General features: G+C 40.9%; 1 protein-coding gene across 4 annotated transcripts in view; it reads right to left on the reverse strand.

Annotated features, from left to right (window-relative positions):
- Positions 1–24,197, reverse strand: part of EYA3 (EYA transcriptional coactivator and phosphatase 3) — a 95,387-nt gene that overhangs the window by 48,589 nt on the left and 22,601 nt on the right. For 3 of the 4 annotated variants that reach the window (XM_061597665.1, XM_061597664.1, XM_061597666.1), the window contains 2 exons: positions 17,655–17,753; positions 5,215–5,258 (listed from right to left, as the gene is read on the reverse strand). In XM_061597665.1, coding sequence (XP_061453649.1) covers positions 5,215–5,258; positions 17,655–17,687 — 77 coding nt within the window. In that variant the 5' untranslated portion in view covers positions 17,688–17,753. Of the gene's footprint in view, positions 1–5,214; positions 5,259–17,654; positions 17,754–24,197 lie in introns of those variants that run through there. The other variant, XM_061597667.1, reaches the window with a different exon arrangement.

Here is a 24,197-nt window from a genome sequence, read left to right on the forward strand (position 1 = left end):
CCACTACCTCTCTACATAATTGGTTCCACTGTTGTACGGCTCTAACAGTTCGGAAGGTTTTCCTGATGTTCAGTCGAAATTTGGCTTCCTGCAACATGAGCCCATTATTCTGTGACGATCAATAATAAATAATAATAAAATTTTATTTTTAGGCCGCCTATCTGGCTGAATAAACAGCCACTCTAGGCAGCGTACATAATTAAAATTTAAAATACACATATAAATACAATCATAACATATTCAATTTACCCACATCTGTACACTATAGAATTAAAATTAACTAGTGATTCTGTATGCCCGCTGAAACAGCCATGTTTTTAGTCCTTGGCGGAAGCCTACCAGGGAGGGGACATGGCGTAGGTCATATGGCAGAGAGTTCCAGAGGGTGGGGGCCACAACCGAGAATGCCCTCTCTCTGGTCCGCACCAGTCTAGCTGTTCTAACTGGTGGGACCGAGAGAAGGTCTTGAGAGGCTGATCTCGTCAGGCGGCATACTTGGTGATGCTGGAGGCACTCCTTTAGATACACTGGACCGAAACCGTGTAGGGCTTTAAAGGTTAACACCAACACCTTGAATTGGGCTCGGTAAACAACTGGTAGCCAGTGCAGATCTTCAAGCACTGGGGTGATGTGATCCCGCCGGCGGCTATTCTTAATCAATCGTGCCGCCGCATTCTGTACCAGCTGTAATTTCCGGACCGTCTTCAAGGGTAGCCCAACGTACAGCGCATTACAGTAGTCTAAGCGAGAGGAGACCAGGGCATGCACTACCCGCGGGAGCAGATGAACCGGAAGATAGGGTCGCAGCCTCTGTATCAGATGTAATTGATACCAAGCTGCCCGGCTCACTGCTGATACCTGAGCCTCCATGGACAGCTGGGAGTCAAGAATGACCCCGAGGCTGCGAACCTGGTCCTTCAGGGGCAAACTAACCCCATTCAGCACCAGGTCAATATCTCCTAATCTTCTCTTGTCTCCCACCAGCAGTACCTCGGTCTTGTCAGGGTTCAGTTTCAGCCTGTTACCTCCCATCCATTCACTTACGGACTCCAGGCACTTGGAAATAGTCTCTACAGCCAACTCCGGTGAGGACTTAAATGAGAGATAGAGCTCCCGGCCCTCCTCTGTGTGACAACCTTTCATGTACTTGAAGAGTGCTATCATATCTTTCCTCAATCTTCTCTTCTCCAGGCTAAACATACTGAATTGTACCCTTGGACCTGAGAGCTTTAGTTCAGGCTTTAACTGCAAAATTATGGAGGGCAATTATAATATCCTGGAGTGGTGTGTTTTCTCTTTGCCAAGGGCCCACACTTCTATGTGCCCACTCAATATCTAATCTGGACAGGAACAAGATCTTTCCACCAGTCAATCAGAAAAGAAATTAAATCATCTTGTCCATCCTTTTCAATCAGGCCACACACTCGAATATTTTTGCAAGACCCACAATTTTCTTGGTTGTCCAACCAAGTCTGGAGTTCTTTAGGGCTGCGGGCTAACTGCATGATATAGGTGGCATGGTGTAATCCAAGATCCATAGCATTGTTTGCAGTTTTTTCAGTGTCTACCATTCTTTGTGCAAGATTTCAATTTTATCTTCCAAAGTTTCGAAGCTTGCCTCCCATTTCTTCACTAATTCAGGGTGTAGGCTAGTAATTTGTGCCATAACAATATCAGTAAGGTCCAGAGAAGGCATAATCATATCGTTCTTCCCAGAGCTTTGAAAATTTACTTTTTTGAACTACAACTCCCATCAGCCCAATCCAGTGGCCATGCTGGCTGGGACTGATGGGAGTTGCAGTTTTAAAAAAGTAACTTTTCCAAGCTCTGGTTCTTCCCGCCTTTTGCTATCTTGGTCGCCATATTGGATTATTGATTATCTTCCGCGGTATATTCCAAGCCACCAGTAATCGGCTTAAAAAACAAGTTAAGTCATAATTTCGCCTCCCAGCAGTACCAGATAGCATAGCCAGCTAGTATCTACCAAGAGTAACAGGTATTTCTGCCTTGGGAGAGTGTTATTTTTATATAGAGGATCAGGGAGGAACGGAACAACGGAACTACCTTGTTAATGGTGAGGTCGTGCACATGTGCCCCCTGATGATGATTAATAATAATAATAAATAAATAAATGTATATCCTGCCCTTACTCCCAGAAGGAGCCCAGAGCGGCAAATCAATGAAACACTAAAAGCATCTATAAAACATCTTACAAACAAAGCATCTTTTAAAAAATCCTTTAAAAATATTTTAAAACATCTTTAAAAACAATTCTAACACTGACACAAGCTGGGATAAGGTTTCTGCTTAAAAGGCTTGTTGAAAAAGGAAGGTCTAAAACAAGGAGGACGTAGATGTTAGGTGCTTTATACATTATAAATAAATATGAATGCATACATTGATGGTTTTGTTCCTCCACAAAACGTGTGCTTTAATTGGAATCTAATTACTAATCATTTGCTCACAGCCAAAAAAAAATTGTTTTCTGTATGTCAGCATAACTCGGTTTTCAGAGAACAGACCTCCAGTTTCCATTCACTGATATCTAGTTATATATTAGAACTTCAGAAACAAGAGAGTAATGTTTGACAGTCTGACAAGGAATATAAAACAAAATGTTTCCACAGATATAAAATGGCTTCTAAGATTCAGTGCAAACAGGATTATTGGATCTGTTTGAGCTGAAGCTTAACTGAGACAAAAATGTTTTCCTATTGAGAAGCTACACATGTTATGCTTTTCCTTAGCTACAATGACTGACACAACTCTCAAATCCCCACTTTAGATATAGGAAGGGCCATAGTCATTGGTACAGCAACTGCTCTGCATGCAGAAACTCTTAGGTTCAATTCTTGGTGTTTTCAGTTACAGCTGGGAGAAACACCTGGGGAGCAACTGCCAGTCAGTATAGACCAGCCTTTCCCAACCTTTGAGTTCCCAGATATTGCTAGACTACAATTCCCATAATTCCTGACCACTGGCCATGTTGGCTGGGGCTGATGGGAGTTGTTGTTCAGCAACATCTCAGGACCCAAAGGTTGGGAAAGGCTGGTATAGACAATACTGAGCTAGATAAACCAATTATTCTCAGTGTAAGACAACTTCCCATGTTCCTATGTGTTGTTACAGGTGTTATTTGCAATCAATATACTGTGGGATTTTGTGGTCCCCAGCAGCTAAATAAAGTAATGTTTTCAATAATTTTCTAAAATGCAACTTTAAACATAAAAAACATGCTGGACACAAAGTAAAAATCTTTGCTAAATTCAAATATCTCAAAAGCATTGCTTATTGTTATGAGAATGAGCAATTGCACGTTTAACGTAACCATGCTCCCTCTTCCCTCCCCTTGTGAGGGAGGAGACTGAAAACTTCCAACTGCAGTTTGAAACAAACCAGTTTCCTTTTGCAACAGAATATGGGAAACTGTGGGTTGTACAAACCATAGTTAGGTAACAAACCAGAATCAATATCCTAATTGTACAAGCTACAGTTTCCCATACTCAAATGAAATGGAAAACTGCACTTTGTAACAATCTCTTCCCCCTTTCATGCAAAGAGGAAAGGGAGGAAGTGTACTAACCTGAGGCTGTCAGATGCACATTCTCATAACAAATAATCTGTTCTGTTGTTATGTTTTAATTGGAGTAGTATTTTCAGTGAGACTAAGTTCCTAGGAGGCATGCTCAGGACTGCAACCATACATAATGAGACTATGAGATGGTTCAAATGCAATACCAAACCATGGTTTATTGTGATGTCTGAACCAACACCATCCAACAAACCATGGTTTGCAGGCGGCAGCCAAGCCAGGATCTGACACAAGCTAAGGCCATACATCATGGTAAACCATAAATCATGAATCAACTATAATCTGGCATTAAATTTGAACTGCCAAGCCATGCTTTAGCACACTGCTCCATCCTTGGGAGGTTTGTGTTGGGATAGCTTCAATTTCAGGGAAAGTGGGGAAAGACAAAAAGCTCATAAAGTGTGGTTTGCCTATACGTCTGAAATACAAACAATGTTTTGCAGACAAAGCAATGGTTAGCGCAAACTATGGCTTGACGTTTTGTCTGAAGCAAGTCCACTGACAAAGTTATTGTTACATTTAATACTTTTAATAAAACCATCTTTTCATCAACAGACATCAACCATGCATTTGTTAAACTGTTGTTCCAACAACATGGAATTGCAAAGAAAGGAAACTATAAAGATACAAAGCAGATACTGGTTAAAGTGCCACAAAGCGTTCACATTACACTACCCTATTGTGGTTATTATTGGGGGAAAGCCATTTGTGTGCAGGAGATCACCAGAAAATCAAGCGATTGCCAGCACAAGAAAAAAGGTAAAGGTGTCCCCGCACTTATAGTGCGAGTCGTTTCTGACTCTTAGAGTGACGTCTTGCGACGTTTACTAGGCATACCGTATATATGGGGTGGGATTGCCAGTTCCTTCCCCGGCCTTTCTTTACCCCCCAGCATATGCCGGGTACTCATTTTACCGACCACAGATGGATGGAAGGCTGAGTGGACCTCGGCCCCTTTTACCGGAGATTCGACGACTCCTTCCATTGGAATCGAACTCCGGCCGTGAGCAGAGCTTCGGCTGTGTTACCACCGCTTACCACTCTGCGCCACGGAGGGTCAGCACAAGAGAACCAGAGGTGTAATGTTAGGGGGAAAACTCCATCTAGCAAGCTGCTGAACGCAACAGTTTGCCATATGGAGGATGCCACCAATTTAAAATGGTGTCTGCTCTGCATGTGTTCAATGGCCCTTTGATTAAGGCACCTGGTTGGCCACTGTGAGAACAGGATGCTGGACTAGATGGGCCACTGGCCTGATCCAGCAGGCTCTTCTTATGTTCTTATGTTAAGAGGCAAGAAACTGAGCCAAAGGAGTGCTATATCTGGGTCTTTTCTCCCTTCCTGCATTTGGCTCCAATCGCTACTCACCAACTCACAACAGCCTTGAAAACAAAGCGCTCTTTTCTTGGTTTCTGATCACCATCTGTGAAATGTCAACAACAGTGACCTACTTCACAGGATTGTTGTAAAGATTAGTGAAGTAAGGTTTATAATGTACATTACATTCTATAACAAGGCACAAAGAAATAGAGAGCAATAGCTCTCTCTTTTAAAGAAAAAATACAAAACCTCCACAGAAATTTAACAACTACTATTTAAAAAACAATTCAAGGATTACGCACCTTAACAGCTGTTCGCCTGATTCCTGCATCTTGGCTTTTTTCATCTGCAGAGAGAAATATGTTCAAAGGTATCAGGTTAGCCAAGTATCATTAACACCTGCCTACAAGCAAAGAGCTCCATACAGCTGGCAATAAATATATTTTATATTTTGCTAAATATGAACAATAGCATGTAAGTCAAAAAGGTTCAGTTCAGGTGCAATGGGGAAATATAATTAAGGAAGCTTAACAATGATTTGGGATGATGTCTGACAAACTATAGAATCAGAAACCATGGTTTTAAGTAGGATTATATACCTTCTGTGTGATGAATGAATTAACAAGCATCCAGGGGTTGCTGCATCTTGGAGACAGGAGTGAAATTAAAAGTGGAAGGAAAACTGAAGCATATAAACAGCTCTAATCCATGGTTTATCTATGATATGTTTGGAAGCTCAAACCACAGTTTGGATTCTAAACCATGGTTAGTTTAAATCCTGGTTTGGTACAACTGAACAGAGATAGAATTTTGACAAATCCGCTTTCCCTCAAAGAGGGGATTGACTCATAAGTTAGCAATACTGGTTAGGAAGACGGGGAAAAACATAGTTACAGCCGAGACCTTGAATTCTAGAGACCATTCCAATTTCTTTAGAGCTAGCGTCCAAAATATCCAGCTTTCATAAACCGGGATTTCCTATTTTGAATCTATGTAAACATGCTAAGGAAGATGTTGAAAACTGGATCTACCATCCAGGTTTAAAGCCATTGGACAAAGGGAGGCACAGATGGGTAGACTTACCCTCTTCCAATGCACTTTTAGTGTGTTAGTTTTTTAGAATTTTGTAGTTACATGAATTAGTTTAATGTATTTGAATTGTTGTTGGGCTCAGGTAGAAGCCTTCCATGAGTTACAGAATCCTGTCATAAGACCATGTTTGGATTCCTAAAGAGCAACATTTGTATGATTTGCAAGATATAAAATTCATGGCAGCATCTTCAAAACACTCCAGGGTTCAAGATCTCTGCTGCTTATGCCACCAAACTCTGCCTCACCTGATATCACACTGAACAAAAACAAAGTACAAAGTCAACAAAAAAGTCAAAACAGTGGATTCAGATGCAAATACAGAAAAATGCCCCCTCACAAGGGAACTGAGGTGGTATGAGGGCACGTCCACATTCACAAATGCATTTAAGAATGGGTCCTAAGAAATCCAGAGGAAGAGGTCACTGTGTACCATCAGTTACCTCAGCTGTAAGAGGGCTTCACTGATCATCAGTTCTCAAATATTTTATTTCTTTAAATAAATCATTTCTATACCGCTTCATATTTTCAAAAGAATCTCAAGTTCTTTTCTATTATCTTGGAAAGAATGTACTTCAAGTCTAAGGCATCAAATAATACAAAACTGTTTTCATGGCCACAGTTTACATTATCCACACTGGAAATGAATTGCAGGCTCACACATTCTTGCAACTTCACTTTTGGTTTACAGTTTAGCACTAACCACAGTTTGCTGTGTCATCTGAATTAACAAGCTGTGGTTAGCACTTGCTGCAAAGCAGAATTGGGATGGGCTTTTAATTCTGGTTTGGAGGTTTAGCGCTAAGCAGAGCTTGGAAAAGTTACTTTTTTGAACTACAACTCATAAGAACATAAGAACATAAGAAGAGCCTGCTGGATCAGGCCAGTGGCCCATCTAGTCCAGCATCCTGTTCTCACAGTGACCAACCAGGTGCCTGGGGGAAGCCCGCAAGCAGGACCCGAGTGCAAGAACACTCTCCTCTCCTGAGGCTTCCGGCAACTGGTTTTCAGAAGCATGCTGCTTCTGACTAGGGTGGCACAGCACAGCCATCACGGCTAGTAGCCATTGATAGCCCTGTCCTCCATGAATTTGTCTAATCTTCTTTTAAAGCCGTCCAAGCTGGTGGCCATGACTGCATCTTGTGGGAGCAAATTCCATAGTTTAACTATGCGCTGAGTAAAGAAGTACTTCCTTTTGTCTGTCCTGAATCTTCCAACATTCAGCTTCTTGGAATGTCCACGAGTTCTAGTATTATGAGAGAGGGAGAAGAACTTTTCTCTATCCACTTTCTCAATGCCATGCATAATTTTATACACTTCTATCATGTCTCCTCTGACCCGCCTTTTCTCTAAACTAAAAAGCCCCAAATGCTGCAACCTTTCCTCGTAAGGGAGTCGCTCCATCCCCTTGATCATTCTGGTTGCCCTCTTCTGAACCTTTTCCAACTCTAGAATATCCTTTTTGAGATGAGGCGACCAGAACTGTACACAGTATTCCAAATGCGGCCGCACCATAGATTTATACAACGGCATTATGATATCGGCTGTTTTATTTTCAATACCTTTCCTAATTATCGCTAGCATGGAATTTGCCTTTTTCACAGCTGCCGCACACTGGGTCGACATTTTCATCGTGCTGTCCACTACAACCCTGAGGTCTCTCTCCTGGTCGCTCACCGCCAGTTCAGACCCCATGAGCGTATATGTGAAATTAAGATTTTTTGCTCCAATATGCATAATTTTACACTTGTTTATATTGAATTGCATTTGCCATTTTTCCACCCATTCACTCAGTTTGGAGATATCTTTTTGGAGCTCTTCGCAATCCCTTTTTGTTTTAACAACCCTGAACAATTTAGTGTCGTCAGCAAACTTGGCCACTTCACTGCTCACTCCTAATTCTAGGTCACTAATGAACAAGTTGAAAAGTACAGGTCCCAATACCGATCCTTGAGGGACTCCACTTTCTACAGCCCTCCATTGGGAGAACTGTCTGTTTATTCCTACTCTCTGCTTTCTGCTTCTTAACCAATTCCTTATCCACAAGAGGACCTCTCCTCTTATTCCATGACTGCTAAACTTCCTCAGAAGTCTTTGGTGAGGTACCTTGTCAAACGCTTTTTGAAAGTCTAAGTACACTATGTCCACTGGATCACCTCTATCTATATGCTTGTTGACACTCTCAAAGAATTCTAATAGGTTACTGAGACAGGACTTTCCTTGTTCTTCTATGTGCTTAGTTAATCTAGCTTTAATAATACTTTCTACCAGTTTTCCAGGGACAAAAGTTAAGCTAACTGGCCTGTAATTTCCGGGATCCCCTCTGGATCCATTTTTGAAGATTGGCGTTACATTTGCCACTTTCCAGTCCTCAGGCACGGAGGAGGACCCGAGGGACAAGTTACATATTTTAGTTAGCAGATCAGCAATTTCACATTTGAGTTCTTTGAGAACTCTCGGGTGGATGCCATCCGGGCCCGGTGATTTGTCAGTTTTTATATTGTCCATTAAGCTTAGAACTTCCTCTCTCGTTACCACTATTTGTCTCAGTTCCTCAGAATCCCTTCCTGCAAATGTTAGTTCAGGTTCAGGGATCTGCCCTATATCTTCCACTGTGAAGACAGATGCAAAGAATTCATTTAGCTTCTCTTCAATCTCCTTATCGTTCTTTAGTACACCTTTGACTCCCTTATCATCCAAGGGTCCAATCGCCTCCCTAGATGGTCTCCTGCTTTGAATGTATTTATAGAATTTTTTGTTGTTGGTTTTTATGTTCTTAGCAATGTGCTCCTCAAATTCTTTTTTAGCATCCCTTATTGTCTTCTTGCATTTCTTTTGCCAGAGTTTGTGTTCTTTTTTATTTTCTTCATTCGGACAAGACTTCCATTTTCTGAAGGAAGACTTTTTGCCTCTAAGAGCTTCCTTGACTTTGCTCATTAACCATGCTGGCATCTTCTTGGCCCTGGCGGTACCTTTTCTGATCTGCGGTATGCACTCCAGTTGAGCTTCTAATATAGTGTTTTTAAACAACTTCCAAGCATTTTCGAGTGATGTGACCCTCTGGACTTTGTTTTTCAGCTTTCTTTTTACCAATCCCCTCATTTTTGTGAAGTTTCCTCTTTTGAAGTCAAATGTGACCGTGTTGGATTTTCTTGGCAATTGGCCATTGACATGTATGTTTAATTTAATAGCACTGTGGTCACTGCTCCCAATCGGTTCAACAACACTTACATCTCGCACCAGGTCCCGGTCCCCACTGAGGATTAAGTCCAGGGTTGCCGTCCCTCTGGTCGGTTCCATGACCAACTGGTCTAGGGAATAGTCATTTAGAAGATCTAGAAACTTTGCTTCTTTGTCATGACTGGAACACATATGAGGCCAGTCTATGTCCAGGTAGTTGAAGTCACCCATTACTACCACATTTCCTACTTTGGATGCTTCCTCAATTTCATATCTCATCTCAAGGTCTCCCTGAGCATTTTGATCAGGGGGACGATAGATCGTTCCCAGTATTAAGTCCCTCCTGGGGAATGGTATCACCACCCACAACGATTCTGTGGAGGAGTCTGCCTCTTTTGGGGTTTCGAGGTTGCTGGATTCAATGCCTTCTTTCATGTATAGAGCGACTCCGCCACCAATACGTCCTTCCCTGTCCTTCCGATATAGTTTATATCCAGGGATAACCGTATCCCACTGGTTTTCTCCATTCCACCAGGTCTCCCTTATGCTCACTATATCAATGCTCTCCTCTAAGACCAAGCACTCCAGTTCTCCCATCTTGGTTCGCAGGCTCCTAGCATTAGCGTACAGGCACTTGTAAGCAGTGTTTCTCTTCAAGTGTCTTTGGCACTTGTGGTTTGGCCTGTGGTAATTTTGCTCTTCTGAATTTATATCCTGTGCCCCTGCTCTCACAATGCCTACTTCTAGGCCTACCCCTTTTAAAATTTCATCATTTCTTTGGTTTTTATCCCGGGGGGAGGTTTATTCCGAACCGGACCTTTCTCAGCTCCTGTCGGGTTTCCCCCCTCAGTCAGTTTAAAAGCTGCTCTGCTACCTTTTTAATTTTAAGTGCCAGCAGTCTGGTTCCATTCTGGTTCAAGTGGAGCCCGTCCCTTTTGTACAGGCCCGGCTTGTCCCAAAATGTTCCCCAGTGCCTAACAAATCTAAACCCTTCCACCCGACACCATCGTCTCATCCACGCATTGAGACTGCAAAGCTGGGCCTGTCTGGCTGGGCCTGCGCGTGGAACCGGTAGCATTTCAGAGAAAGCCACCTTGGAGGTCCTGGCTTTCAGCATCCTACCTAGCAACCTAAATTTTGCTTCCAGGACCTCACCGCTGCATTTCCCCATGTCGTTGGTGCCAACGTGCACCACGACCACTGACTCCTCCCCAGCACTGTCTACCAAACTATCTAAACGACGGGCGATATCCGCAACCTTCGCACCAGGCAGGCAAAACACCTTGCTGTCTACACGCCCATCACACACCCCACTGTCTATGTTCCTAATGATCGAATCACCCACTACAAGGATCCCTCCACCCCCTGGAGATATATCCTCGGCACGAGAGGATAGCTGCTCATCCCCCAAGGAATGGGTCCCTTCTAAGGGATCGTTTCCCTCTTCCTCAGCTGGATGCTCTCCTTCCCCGAGACCATCGTTCTCCATGATAGCAGGAGAGCTATCATCGCTGGAGTGGGACACAGCTATAACGTCCCTGAAGGCCTCCTCCACACACCTCTCTGCCTCTCTCAGCTTTTCCAGGTCTGCCACCTTGGCCTCAAGGAAATGAAGTCGTTCCCGGAGAGCCAGGAGCTCATTGCACCGAGAGCACACCCACGACTGCTGTCCAACAGGCAGATAGTCGTACATGCTGCAGGCTGTGCAAAACACTGGAAAGCCCCCACACGCCTGCTGGCTTCTTACCTGCATAGTTTTGTTTGAGGTTTATTACATCAATAGGTTGGAGACTGTGGTTTAGTTGAGGTCAGGGAACAGAAGGGCAGAGTGGGGGGCCCTGGCCTCCTCGCCCTGCTGCCGAACTCGCTCTGCTGCTTAACTCGCCTTGACGCTTTGTCAGCTGGGGCCTTGACGCTTCGTCAGCTGGGGCTCCCTCTAGCTTGTGGAGCAGGCTCCCTCGCTAGGTGCTCTGACTTTATATGTGTGGCTGGTTCCTCCCAGCTACTGCTGCCAGCCAATGATGTGTTACTTGAGGCTGATGGCTCAACTATCAGCTGGGGCTTAACTCTTTAGTATTATCTCAGGCTTCCTTCCTTTGAAGGAACTCCCATCAGCTCCAGCCAACATGGCAACTGGATTGGGCTGGTGGGAGTTGTAGTTCAAAAAAGTAACTTTTCCAAGCTCTGGCGCTAACTAGGGTTGGGTATTTCAGGCCTGGGAAATGTATGTGGCCCTCCAGGCCAGTCTACCTGGCTCCTGGGACTCTCCCCAGACCACACCCCTTATTGGCCCTGCTTCACATCCTTGAGTGTTTTTGCGTAGCTGGAGTGTGTCCTCGAACTCTTGATAATGCCTCTTGCTTACCTTGATGGAGGTTAGATAGGACTGTATAAATGTGTGTTGAAACAAGCCTACTGTACAAAGGTAAAATTTACAGACATGGCTCTGCCCACTTTTGCCTCTGGCCTACACACACTACTGACATGTGGCCTCCAGAAAGCTACAAAGAAGGAAATGTGGCCCTTGGTCTGAAAAAGTTCCCCAACCTTGGTGATGACCATAGCTTGGCAATTCAAACTTCATGTTAGGGTCCTTACTCTGGAGGAGCATCCAAACTGGCCCTATATCATCTGCTTTTATCTTTCTCATCTCACTATAGAAATGGCAGTGACAGATTAGCCTCACATCTGGAAAGGATCTGCCAATGCTTTGCCATTAAGCCTTGAGCTCTAAAAAGGCGCAGATAAGAAATTTGAATTTTCTTGGGAACCTGGCACGCAGCACACATCTATAGCACTTGTAATATGATTGCCCAACACATTTTAAATGATAGCCATCTGTGCTGAAATAACAGTATTTTTATATTGGGAAAGCTACATTAAATTATCAAGTCTGGGTTACTATGTCAATAAATGGAGTGGATGCAAATTAACCTTTCATTTAGAACACTTATGTAAACGTTATGCACAACACATCCAGAAGGAGCAAGCAAAGAATCAATCTTCCTCTACTATTCAGGCAAAACAAAACTGGCCACTTGGAGAAGGTTTATTATTAAAGGCTCCATCCTCAAATTCATCACTTTTGGGATTCAAACCCACTGTTTCCATGATCAGCTGAACTCTGAATATTCTGAAAGTTGGAACTTTTTCTGTGAAATTCAGGGGAAGGTGTGGGAGGAAAATCTAACAATTTGGGGAGGGACATTTTCTGGCTATTGGGGGGTTACCTTGAAAAGTGATGGCTGCAGAAGCATTCCCCCTTTAATGTTTTGCCTCTGCAAGTCATGGTATTGCTCCAATCAATTGTCAATCAGTCATTTCCTTCTACAATGTCCAGTGGTAAAGCATCTGCTTTATATGCAGAAGGTTCCAAGTTCAATCCCTGGCATCTCCAGGTAAGGCTGGGAATGTTCCCTACCTGAAACCCTGGAGAGCTGCTGCCCATTGATTGATTGATTGACTGATATCCTGCTCTTCCTCCCAGTAGGAGTCCAGGGTAGCACTGTAGACAATACCAAATGAGATGGACCAATTCTCTCACTCGGGATAAGGCAACTTCCCATGTTCCTCTTTCACACAAACACTTGTACATGTGTGGAGGCAGCCTGCACCTCTGTTCAGTGTAACATGTGAATAAGCCTATAGTGTAATTGCAAGAGGCATTGGGAGAAGCAGGGAGATGGTGGCCCTGGAAGCTACCACTTCTTCTCCAACAATGTCTCTAAAATGACACTATATCATGAATGCAGCAGCATTCCAGGGGAAGCATTGTTTGGGGGCGATCACTGTTGGATTACCAGAAGGAGTGCCAGTGCCCATTCCAGCAGTGGCAAAACCGCACTACCAAAGGGAGAGGCCTCTGTCACCAGTGCTTTTCCAGAGAAGACACACAGCACCTGAAAAAAGATAAGATCTACCCACCCCCCAAAAGTGCCATAATGCCCCTTCCCTACTTTCACAGCCTGTGAATATGGCTGCAAATGTGTGTTTGTGTGAGGAAGGGATGTTCAGATCAGCACTAGTACTTTCTATATAGAAAAAAAACTATGAAAGAGGCAAATAAATCTTTATATGTTTTCCTCCCAATACCTGAGGTAATCCCAGAAATTATTGTTGAAAGCTGCATTTTTGGGGAAAACAATAAAATAAAAAGCAGGACATGCTTTAAAATAAAAATATGCTATGTATATGTGAGGATGTGTGTGTTAGTAATATGTAGGAGATGACCAAAAACAAAAGACTTGTTCATGATCAGTATGTTTTTTTCATATCAGCTAGTAATTCAATTACCAGGAGGAATTTAAATGGGGGGGGGGCGAATCAAAGTCAGTACAGGTTTGTCAAGGGTGGAAAATGTCAAAATGGTCCTCTCAATTTGGTGGAAGGAATTAAGACAATTAGGGCATTTTTATCACTAATAATATTTTTTATTCCTTTGTTTAGGGATAGAAGATCTACATGTGAAACCTCACAGACTCTGCTATGATGGTAAAATACTCTATTGAAAACTGTTAGCCACCTTTGTACTAAGAAAGGCACTCTGAGAATGTTTTGTTGAAAAGCAGTATAAAGATATTCTAAATATATAAATAATATTATTTTATTATGTATTATATTAGTCATTTTTTTCAAAAAGAAACTCAATGTGACCTTCAACATTAAAAACAGATATAAAAACAAGAATATACACACAAAACACATAAAAAGAAAATACAGCTCCTGCCCACCTGATAAAAACAAACAGAAAATTGAACTCCAAAGGCCTGAGTGAATAAAAATGCTTTTCCCTAACACCTAAAAATAGGCAATAATGGTGCTAGGTGTGCTTTCCTGGGGAGAGCATTCCACAAATACTAATTATAATAAATTATAAATGATTTATACCCCAGTTTTTACAAAAATATTGAGGAGGGCCGTAGCCCAGTGGGACGCATATGCTTTGTATACAAAAGGTTCTAGATTCAATCCCTAGCGTCTCCAGGTAAGGCTGAGAAAGACTCCTCCCTAAAACTCTGGAGAGCTCCTGCCAGTCAGTGTTGAAACAACTGAGCTAGATTGACCAACAGTCTGACTTGGTACAAGGAAGCTTCCTATGTTCTTATCAGTACGATAAAAACAAGATAAGATCCATCAAAACACAAACATGGTTTTATTTCAAGACTAAAAAACCTCTAAGCACTACACATAAAAACAAATTTTAAAATATGACATTCAGTAAAACATTCTGCAAACAAGACAAAAACATTATAAAAACAAACTGACATCTCACAAACAAACTGAGCAATGTGCAAAAGAAGAGAGTTCAAAAATTAAAAGACTTAAGCCTGCAGGAAAGCTTGATTAAACATGTAAGTTTTCAGAGAGGCATTTAAAAATAAAAGTCATTACTGCCTCTGTCTCACCAATTACCTGAGGGAGGGGAAGCCTTGGTTATGGTGCTTATAACCATGACAATCTACTGGTTGTGGAACAACCAGCAGGGTCTCCTTGGAAGATCTTAAATATCAGCTTGATCTGTACCAGGGGCAGGGCAGGCGGTCTGCTACACATCGTTGTCCCACGTTGTGTAGGTCTTTAAATGTCATTAGGAAAACCTTAGTAGCTAACAGGTAGGTACTGCTGATCTTTCAGCACCAATATAATATGCCATTTTAAAATTAACATTGCTCATGGATATAACCCATCCCCTCTCCCAGGTCTTTAACTGAGTTATGTTTCTTCCAGTCATCTGAGGTGAACCAAGCGGGTGCATGAGACAGGGTCTTATCTGGTCACTGCACTAAAGCTCTGGAAATCTTTACCCCAGAAAGCTCGTCGGGACTCTCTGCCTTCCAGAACAGTGTAAAATCTTTTCTTTTTCAGAGGAGACCTGGAAGAGTTTCTTGCTGTCATTGCCAGTTTTACCCTAGAATTGCTCTCTGTTGCTGTTAGCCATTGGTTTGTGGCTGTCATTTACCATCTGCAAAGTATATTTTAAGATAAGCTTTGTTAACTGCTCTGAACTGCTTGTTAAAAAGGGAAATATGGGATACAAATCTTTTTAAACAAATCGGTGTAAGAAATGCCTTGCTGGATCAAGCAAACAATTCACCTGGTCCAGCACTTGGTTACCACCAGTGGTGCTAGCCAATCAGAGCAACCGGAATGGAAGTTCCCAAGCAAGGCATCTAGCAGATGCTTGTTCTTAGCATTTTGTGACCAGATAATGAAGCTGTGCACCCAGAGATTCAGTTTTAAGATACCATGGTTAATAGCAATAATAGTGCCCTATTTTAAATAAATGAGGCACTTTCCCCGCCCCAAATATTAAGCCAATGGGTGATATGCAATATCACACCAGTGAACCCAACAAGACTTCCCTTTCTCTCCTCCTCTCTAAAGCCTCCATGCCACCGAAAAAACTGCCTGGGGGTGTCAAACAGAGTTTGAGAGTGGGAGAAGAAATGACAGAAAGCATGAAGGAGGGTTCTAAAGTAACCTGTCCATAATAAAAAACCCATTTTCCAAACCATGCCAGCTTATATTCCAAATTATTATGTGCAAAACCAGGGTGGGGAAAGCACTACACACAGGTCATTTCATTCTAGGCACACATTCTGGTTTGGTACCATTTAACAATGTTCATCCCTGGGGAAAGTGTGTGAGTCATATTATCAGGGATAATGATTCCAAGTATGTGGCTGCTCCCTTCTCCATAGCCACAGAGCGACTGCATCCTGGCTAGGGAACTACCACCCATCTCCGTATGCAGGAGGATGCTTCTAGTCCAACGTAGCATTCCCAGAATCTTCATCACCCAGCAGGAGTGCTGGCAACTGCCTCCCATAGCTTCCAATGGGATGGCAGGTGGATGTCATAGATAATCCAAGGGGAAACCATGAGGTCTCAAAAGCAGTCTTCCCATTCTACAGCCTCTTGCATCCCTCAACAAAGATTCAGAATGTTTCTCCCATGGACAAAAGCCCTCCACTGTTGTTATTAAATTAGATGTCTCTAGGGAAAGATTCGTGGATGCACAATCACCTGTTTGCATTTACTTCAGTGGGGAGGGCATCCCGCCCCCAAATATTTCTACATTCAGCGACTGTAGGCAGAATGTTCGTCCTCAACATTCTAACTCCTTTTGTTGAAAAAATACAAATGGGTCTTCAGAAAAGAGAAGTAATCTAAATGCACAACTTTTCTGAGCATCAGCCAAGAAGAAAACATGATCCCCGAGTGCTACAATCATCTTCAGGTTTAATTTAAGTTTAATTTACAAAGCTCATTCTTGTTTGGAACCTACTTATCTTAGAGATCACATCTGCTATTATACACCTTCATGGGAGTTACTATTTCCCAGAGGGCTCTTGTTATCGTTAAAGGTAAAGGTGTCCCCGCACTTATAGTGCGAGTCGTTTCCGACTCTTAGGGTGACGTCTTGCGACATTTACTAGGCAGACCGTATATATGGGGTGGGATTGCCAGTTCCTTCCCCGGCCTTTCTTTACCCCCCAGCATATGCCGGGTACTCATTTTACCGACCACGGATGGATGGAAGGCTGAGTGGACCTCGACCCCTTTTACCGGAGATTCGACTTCCTCCTTCCGTTGGAATCGAACTCCGGCCGTGAGCAGAGCTTCGGCTGCGTTACTGCTGCTTACCACTCTGCGCCACGGAGGGTTCCAAAAATGCCATATTTGGAATAATGTCCATGAAGAACTCATACCTTTAAAAATCCATCCCTCCATGGTCTTATCCAAGTTCTAAATTATGGAAACTGAAGAAAGTATAAAAAAGCGATGGACTCAAGCTCAAATTGGGAGGCTATCTGAAGCTCTCATCTCTTTTTTATTATTATTTTTGGGTTTGCCGCATCATGCCCAGAGTTCCACACAACCTTTAAATTTTACTAAAATAAATCATCATGGACTAGATAATTACCTTTTACATTTCAATTATGTACAAATGCAAAGAGCTCTTATATCAATCAAGCACTGCCAGACACCATATTTATGAACTAGAAGGTATCAAAATGTGATGAATATTTGTTGCAATTTATGAGGCACATTTCCTGTATTCTTTTGCGGATATGAGCAGTGGTTAAGTCCAGATTTCAGCTTCCAGTCACATCACCTTAACCCTCGAGTTAGCTATAGCGGAACTGTAAAACTTCATTGGCCTGCAGCATTACAGAAATGCATGTTAACAGGAACTTTAAAATCTAACATTTAAATAGCTGCTTCTGCTATTTATTTATTTTTTGCAAAAAAAAGTCATTAAATATTATGTATATATGCTGTTATAAATGCCCTGTCTATTAACCTCTGGCCCCAGACCAAAAATTCTCTACTCCTTTGTTTTCTACTCCTGCAAACAAAACAGGAAACAGAATTAATGTACTATTAAAAAAAAAAAGACTCGCCACAAATTCATCTGAAAGACAAAGATCTTTTTCTATGGCTCTTGCAGTTTCTTTTATATACTCACAGGCTGTTCTGCTAAATCTTGTACCTCTTCCATGGATGTGAATCTTTTCAAAATGCTCAAATGTGCAGAATGTGTGTCCTCCTCTGCTGTCTTCAAAGCCTGTAACAAAAGATGTTCATTGCTTTATGTACTGTTGGAAGTGCTTATCATTTAGGCTATCAGTGACCGTAGTCATATCTAATGTGCTGTTTTTTTAAACAGGTGGGCTTGTCTAAAATAGAGACACCGCACTCATGTATGGGGGGGAAAGCAAAGATTTATCATTAAGCCCCAAGCTACAATAGATAGGGAACAATAACGAAGACTTATGTATGTGTGCACACCGCGGCACGTGGCACATTTCCACAGTATTCCTCCTGCAACACAGTTGACACAAAAGCCAACATATTCAGTATTTCAAGAAAGCCACGTGTGGGGCACTTGTAAAAATACTTCAGGATTACCAGAGTTATATTATAGTTCAGGCCATGTTGTCAGTGAATGCAACGATACAATCTAACCTGTTTTAATTTGGAGCACTTACATAACTGTCACACACATGCGCAGACACATACACAAACACAAAATCAGGACAAAACTTAATGGCGGAATGTTTTAACAAGCAAGATAGCTTGTTGTCACATCTGCTGCTTAAACTGCCTATTTTAAAATGGGCAAGCAAAAGAACTTTAAAACTACAGACCATAACCTAAAGCGTGGTGTGCACATAAGAGCCTTTCAGCTGTTGTCTTCTAGTGGGACCAAAGAATGAAGGGGTCCCTGAACAGCACCTGTGCGTGCAAGGGACTCTGGCCAGATATAAAGATGGTCATGCATGAGCCTCACTTGATCAGAGACACAGATTTAAAAAGTGGTCTTCTCCAGTCAAATAAAATTATATGATTGTCTATTTAAAAGACAAAGTACATATCGTTATTATCCCATTAAGTACCTAGATTTCTGTGATTTACAAAAACAAAAAATATATTAACATGTAAACATAAAATATTAAAAATCACAGAACTGAAAGCAATCAACCATAAAAAAGCAGCCAAAAGGGATTCTGTGGCCCTAAACATGCTGTAAGACTATAGCTCCCATCATCACTGGCCATTAGCCATACTGGTTCAGTCTGATGGGAGTTGGAGTCCAATGACATTTGAAGGGCCGCAGATTCTCCATCACTGCAATAAAAATAATTAAACATAGCAGCAGAGCCGGATCTTAGAAGCCTGTCGGAATAAAAATGCTTCCAATTTCTGCCTGAAAAAAAAGCAGGAAGGTAGCCAGGCAAATCTCCATAAGGAGGGCAGTCTAAATGCCAAAGTTTGACACCAGCACTGAGGAGGCCTTGTCAGCCATAATAAGAAGTCCTCCAGGTCAAAATACCACTGAACATCAGTTGCTGGGGGGATTATTATTATTTATTTGATTTATACTCCGCCTTCCTCCGCAGGGCGGCAAATTTCCCAGGGGATGATGCCTTCATGCCCTACTAGTGGCTTTCTTGGAGGCATCTGGTGAACTACTCTGGGAAACAGAAAACGGGACTAGATGGATCTTTGGTCTGATCCAGTAGGGCTCTTCTTAATTTCTTGCTTATTTATTTGCCACTTTCCAGTTGCTCAAAGTATTTTACAATAAAAATACAGATAAACCAAACAAGAAAATACAATAATCAATTTAGACAGCCACAAATGGCTTCAGCCAACACCCAAATTTAAATAAATGTCTTGCAATCCTTGCAAAAAACAAAACAAAATACCTTTCCAGTGGAGGTGACATGACAGTGGAACACTTACTCCAAGGGTATCCACCTAGCAGTCTTACTGTTTCTACAAGGGCTCTCAGATTCTGCTTGAAGGCTTTATTTTCTTAGTTATTGATATGAGAATTTCTATCCTGTCCACCCCACCCTTCTGCTAAAGCACACACATCACCCAGGGTGGCTTACAATATTTAAAACCTATAAAATAGTTCAAAAAAAATTTTTTTTAAGAACTGGAATAAAAATTATTTTTTTAAAAAATAGCAAATGAAAATAATGAAAATAAAAACATTTTATGCTGATATTCTATATAATGTTCTTTTAAAATAGTTTTTACTCCCTATTCATCAAGCTGTCTTGGAAAGATGATATGTTGAAAGACAGGGTTTAAGTTAATAAGCTAAATATATAAATAAATTATAAAGAGGTAGCAGTCCTAACCTAGCGTTGTGCTGAATCCTTCTAAAACTCATTAAAAAAATCATAGAAGGAATTTCATTTTGAAGGAAGATTAATTATACACAGAGCTATACTATGAATCCTGAAACTGCCTCTAAAATAATACAGGAACAGTCCCTTTTCCCAGCTTTGAATTTTGGAGCCTGTCAAAGAAACCTCTTGGGCAACCCAACACTTGGCCCTCAGCATCATTCTTTAAAAAATCATGTCTCTCTGTGTAATGCCAAACAGGATATACGGATCCAAAATCAGAAGTGCTCCCCTTTCTAAATTATAACAGCACAGTAGAGGGTTCAGACTGACCTCTACTGAACACTGGATTTTAGAGCATGAAGCCAAAACAGTACAAACTGCAGAATGGAGAATATTACTTGAGTTTTTTATAGCATACATTATCAGGGAGGAAGCTGCATCTTCCATAGACAGAAACATCATGGGTGAGGGTGGGGTGGGAGGAGACCATCCAAGATGGATAATGTTACCCACTATATAAACTGGTTTGTTAAATTTGTATCCTGCCTTTCCCCCAAAATGATGCTCAAGGCAGGTAACAATCATGCAGATACTATATAATACAACAAAAGAGCAATAAATTAAAAAATGGAGGGTGGGGGGCACCATAAAAACAAGGCAGGTAAAATCGCAATAAGATCAACCAAATAAAACCAATTTCAACATATTTACACATCAGACTATCATTTACCATTCTCCCGTTCCATGTCCCTGATTTATCTGAATTTGGAGTTTCTATAGCTAATCTGTCCTTTCACTTATTTCACTGATGTAATTGCAGTGAGGTAACAAGAATGACGTTTCAGTAAGCATATTCTTCATCTCCCAGCCATTTTCTGGCATGATGAACCTTAATCTCTCTGGTTCTGTATTTATTGTATGCCATAATCAGGACGATTCTAAGTCAGTTTTATCTATCAATTGGGCTAATTCACTAGCAATATTTAGACTAAGCTACAAGAATGTTTTGCTTGAGATGCCAACCCCTACAATTGTCACAACATTTGAGGACCCCCAAATACCTGTGCTACCATTTCCAAAAAGATGAAGGGACTGTATCTCAACTCTTCTCTGCTTATTGGTTTTTGTTTTTTTACTGTTTATGGTTATTTTTGCACTGGCTGAATGCATTTTAAATTACCTGAATGTATGAACATAAGAAGAGTCTGCTGGATCAGGCCAATGGCCTATCTAGTCCGGCATCTTCTTCTCACAGCAGCTCACCAAATGCCTATGGGAAGTCCTCAAGAAGGACCTGAGCGCAAGAGCTCCCCTCCTGTGGTTTTCCAGCGACTAGATATTGTTGTCAGTTTGCTTTTTGGGGGGAAGAAAAAAGCCCTGACATTTGTAGTTTCTGGTTTTAAAACTGGTTTTTATGGTTCCATCATAATTAAAAACTGCCTTGAGAGGATTTTGGCCTGAAACACAGAACAAAAATACTGTAAATTTTAAAAATGCATGAGAGTGGTGGGGATGGAGGTGTTTTAAAATTCCTACTTTGGTATAAAACAAACAGGGGAAAAAAATTCTCCCAAACCACAAGTGATAAATAGAAACATTATAAAGAGATGAGTCAGATTTCCTGAAATATTTCATATATATAATGAGAAAACTCTCTCACACACAATGTATTTGTTTAAAATATTTCTATACCACTCTTCTTCAAGAAACAAAAAAATTATATAATTTAAAAATAAACACAACTAGCACTCACAATAACAATAGAATACCAACAGATTACCCAATTGTAAGGGTGCCTAAAATGCTTCAAGTGCCTTGAAGAATAAAAATGTTTCTGCCTGAAAAAAAGGTGATGATGGTGCCAGGTAAACCTGCTTGAGGCATTTCAGAGTTTGTTCCTAATGATTTACTCATTATATATATTTGTAATGTGCCTAAGAATATGAATTCTCTAGGCCTCATACAATAAATTAATGAGAACATTTTAAAAATAAGCATACAACGAAAACTAGAACAAGAAAATAAAACAAACAGCAACTACAAATAGATCATCATGGGCAAAAATCACCTCAGAAAAGAAAAACAAAAAGAAGAAGCCTGGGAACTGTTGTTTATCCCTCATAGAGCTACAATTCCTAGCACCCTTAACAACCTACAGTTCCCAGTATTCTTTGGGAGGGGCTATGCTTTAAATGTATGGTATGTATACAGCTGGACACTACTTGGGATTTCACAGTGGAAAAGGCCCTCAGTCTCATTGCCATATGCCACACCTCTGACAGGAAGGCACAGCGAGAAGGGTCCCTGCAGTTGACTAACAGCAATTTCTTAAAATAAACAGCCAGGGGTTATATAAAACCTGACAGACAAATAAAGACTGCAAATGGTACTGAGTCTCTCTATGGAAAGGTTAACATTTAAAAGCAAATTATGTTGCTGAACATAATGTTACAATCTTTTTTATTCATTGTTTTTACTCAAAGTCTTTCTGCGGCTGCACTAGGATTTGTAAGATCGTTTATCGCCAATATCTGGCTGCATTAGGATTTGTACAAATGTTTATCAACAATAATCTCCAATGTGCATTAGCATTTGTAAAATGGTTTATCAACAATTTGCTTTTAAATTTTAACTCTTCCATGGAGAGTTTTATTTTACAAAATGTTTGTATAGATTTTACATGGAAAACATTTGTGCAATTTTGGCCTCTAACCGTTCTAAACTTTCTAAGTGCAAGGAAAAAGGCAGACTTACAGTGCAAACCTATGTCAGTCTACTCAGAAATTCATTGGAACTTACCCCTAGGTAAGTGTGCACATATCTGATGAGGCAACTAATTTATTTTAGGAAGAAACACATTTACTGAGAATTAGATATGTCATATACTGTAAGTTCCAAAATATTGCTTATCTAAATGTGGTTTTCCCGTTTGCGTTTCTTTCCCATATAAGGAACATTAATAAAAAAAAAAGAATTAGGTGCCAAATTTTCAGGAGCTAGGATAAAATGCAACAGTGCCAGCTTTGTACAAGGTTGGGGATATTTTCAAAATTGTAAAGTTTCAGCATCAAGTTTCTGCCTTTTCCACCACAGTTCATGAGGAATTAGTTAAATAAGGTTTTCATTTTTCTAAAGGGTAATTTTTTTATCACCACTACCACCACAAAGTAAATATTTTGAAGATTTTAATTCAGAACAGCAACACAACTGGCCCAAAAGCTCCAAGCCAAATAAATAAATAAATAAATTATAGGCACAAAAAATCTGCTTTACAGTTTAATGCTTTTCTTCCTCATGGTTTCCCGAAAAGATACACATTTGCATAGGAAGCAAAGTAAATGGGACGTTTGTTCTTGGAAATATTGAAATTCACATTACAGAATTCAAGGCAACATTACTGCAGTTGGATTTCAGATCAAATTCTCTCTGTGTGATTTAAACAGTGTCTTCACTTCAAACTACAAGATTGGGGGGGGGAGAGAGAGAGCTTACATGACTGACTGGTCCTCCATTTGAAAAAAAATCTACATAGAAAAACAGCATGCCAAAGAGAAAGCTATGCTAAAACCTTGCCCCTGTCATGCTAGTTTTGTATATGGAGATTTTTTTTTAAATAGAGGCTTCGGTTATTTGAACCTGCAGCGCTCACAATCTGAAGTGGCATAGCCCAGCCACCAGTTTAGCACTTCAGTAGCTAAATTAAGATGATTCTTCCCACACTGGATCCTTCCGTGGCCCCTCCCCTCTTCCACCAACTGTAGTGGTTTATTTCTGATCTGTATGTATTAAGCCAGAGTTCCCTGTGATGTTCAAACAAGGGAATCTAGTGTAATCTCTTAACAAACCAAGATAATGTACAAGGTAGAACTAGCCTCAGAATACTTGTTGCTTTCTTAAAAGTAACAGAGTTAGGCACATCTAAATACACTGCTTTCAATGAGTTCAGTTAGGCAGACCAAACTTTGCACTGGAATGAGAAGTAAACTGAGCACATTGATCAAAACTTCACTCCAGCTGTAATCCTATACTGTAATGCTGCAATACCCCCAATACCTATTTTACTTTTCTTTTGGAAACAAATGATCGCAGAAATATGGCAAAATGGCACAATATTATCCCTATATTTCCAGTACTGTATATGACAAATATTGATCAGTATAGATTTATGAGCTTTTGGGTTTTCTGGTTGGGATTTATCGTCATCAGTTAATTTCACCATAAATGCCACATTCCTTTAAAAAACCAGTAATATTTTACATTGCCAGTCATAACAAGAGTCATATAAGTTTTATATGTGATTTTGGAATAAGAGAAGTCTGTTCAATTAACCCAACAAATTAAACCTTTTTTTACACTAAAGATTA

The sequence above is a fragment of the Rhineura floridana genome, chromosome 15 (genome assembly GCF_030035675.1).
Source record: "Rhineura floridana isolate rRhiFlo1 chromosome 15, rRhiFlo1.hap2, whole genome shotgun sequence".
NCBI classification, from domain to species: domain Eukaryota; kingdom Metazoa; phylum Chordata; class Lepidosauria; order Squamata; family Rhineuridae; genus Rhineura; species Rhineura floridana.